Genomic DNA, 2,230 nt, shown 5'->3' with positions numbered 1-2,230 from the left:
TCTATCAGTTTTGGATATTAACCATTTCAATCCTTCAGTCCTTTCTAACAAATAAATGGGACGCATAATTTGTATTTATTTTGTAAATACATGTCTGGGAGGAATATTGCTGATGACTCGGTTGTGATTTTGCAGGGGTGTGGGATCCTCACATTCCGGGGTGTGGGATCCTCACATTCCGGGGTGTGGGATCCTCACATTCCGGGGTGTGGGATCCTCACATTCCGGGGTGTGGGATCCTCACATTCCGGGGTGTGGGATCCTCACATTCCGGGGTGTGGGATCCTCACATTCCGGGGTGTGGGATCCTCACATTCCGGGGTGTGGGATCCTCACATTCCGGGGTGTGGGATCCTCACATTCCGGGGTGTGGGATCCTCACATTCCGGGGTGTGGGATCCTCACATTCCGGGGTGTGGGATCCTCACATTCCGGGGTGTGGGATCCTCACATTCCGGGGTGTGGGATCCTCACGGGGATGCTGTGATGCTGCACAGGAGGATGGGTGTTGTTCCTGCACACACATCGCTCCCACCTGTGCAGCACCATCAGATTGGATGCGAGAGTCAGATGGTCGCAGATCACGTGCAGGGGGAAGCTCAGTGCACAAGAAAATGGGGTTTTGTGTAAATCTGGGGGCTTAATGTTTCCATATATCAAGCTACCTCGTAAAACCGACACTGGAGCCACCCGGAGCACAAATCACAGGTGAACGCTATGACTTCTTCCTATTACGTGAATGCTCTGTTCAGCAAGTACACGAGCGGGGCTGCCCTCTTCCCAAACACAGAGGCCACTTCGTGCTCCTTCACCAATTCCCAGAGAAGCAGCTATGGAGCCGGCAGCTTCCCCGGGACCGCAGCCTCCCCCGCCGTGCCCGGGCTGTACGGGGTGAACAGCGCGCTGTACCAGGGCCCCTTCCCCGGATACAGCGCGGACGCCTATAACCTCCACTGCGCCACCTTCGACCAGAACATCCCGATCCTCTGCAATGACCTGGGCAAAGGCAGCTGTGACAAGGCGGAGGAGCCCACCCTGCACCCCCAGAGTGACAGTCACTACCGCATATACCCCTGGATGAGGTCCTCAGGTAGGGCTCACTCTCTGCCCCCATTATCTCATCACACAGCTGTATATAGGGGGCTCATGATAGTGCAGGTACCTTATGTTTGCCATGCAGAGAATAAATACCTATTCACTGGATTCATACATTAACATAGAAGAAACATTGGAGTTGTGTGTTTGCAGTGCATGCCATAAAAGAGACATTTTAATACTTGTTGTTTTTTTTTTTATTTACATTGGAAAATTCTGATTCGAAAGTACAGGCCATAAAATCACATTACTAAGTATTAAAATCAGAGATAGATATAGATAGATAATAGATAGATAGATAGATAAGGAATAGATAGATGATAGATAATAGATATTATTATTATTTATTTATATAGCACCATTGATTCCATGGTGCTGTACATGAGATAGATAGATAGATAGATAGATAGATAGATAGATAGATAGATAGATAGATAGATAGATAGATAGATAGATAGATAGACAGATAGATATGGAATAGATGGATGATAGATATTATTATTTTTTTTATATAGCACCATTCATTCCATGCTGCTGTACATGAGAAGGATAGATAGATAGATAAATAGATAATAGATAGCTATGGATAGATAATACACATATGATAGATTATAGATAGATAAATAGATAGATAATAGATGGATGGATAGATAATAGATATATAATAAATTAATCTAGATATGGCATACATATTCTATGTGCATGAAAATCATTTATTCACTTAGAGCAAATTCTGAAGAATGACTATGTAATAACCCAGCTGGAGCCTGGGCCTTCATGGTGCAGCAGGGATGTTGTGCAATGGCCCCCATGACTAACTTCCAGCACAATTTCTGTGTAACACATAGGTCCAGACAGGAAGAGGGGTCGCCAAACATACACCCGGTACCAGACCCTGGAGCTGGAGAAAGAATTCCACTTTAACCGCTACCTGACCCGCCGGAGGAGGATAGAGATCGCCCACGCCCTGTGCCTCACAGAGAGGCAGATCAAAATATGGTTCCAGAACCGAAGAATGAAATGGAAGAAGGAGCACAAGGAGGAAAATGTCGGCAGCCCTGAAGCGGGTGAGCAGACCCCTGCAGCGACTACTCCTGCGGCCACCGAGGAGGAAGAGGAGGAGGAGGACAAGGCG

The 2,230-nt window shown here is 46.9% G+C and overlaps 1 protein-coding gene across 1 annotated transcript in view; it reads left to right on the top strand.

Moving 5' to 3' along the window:
- Positions 1-415: 415 nt before the first annotated feature.
- Positions 416-2,230, top strand: part of HOXA7 (homeobox A7) — a 2,597-nt gene continuing 782 nt past the window's right edge. The window contains exons 1-2 of the mRNA XM_069729899.1: positions 416-1,090; positions 1,944-2,230. The exon at positions 1,944-2,230 is cut by the window's right edge and continues 782 nt beyond it. Coding sequence (XP_069586000.1) covers positions 718-1,090; positions 1,944-2,230 — 660 coding nt within the window. The 5' untranslated portion in view covers positions 416-717. The remainder of the gene's footprint in view (positions 1,091-1,943) is intronic.

This window comes from Ranitomeya imitator, chromosome 6 (assembly GCF_032444005.1).
Source record: "Ranitomeya imitator isolate aRanImi1 chromosome 6, aRanImi1.pri, whole genome shotgun sequence".
Lineage (NCBI taxonomy): Eukaryota > Metazoa > Chordata > Amphibia > Anura > Dendrobatidae > Ranitomeya > Ranitomeya imitator.
The sequence above is the reverse complement of the archived record's forward strand: the minus strand, read 5'-3'. Positions and strand labels throughout refer to the sequence as shown.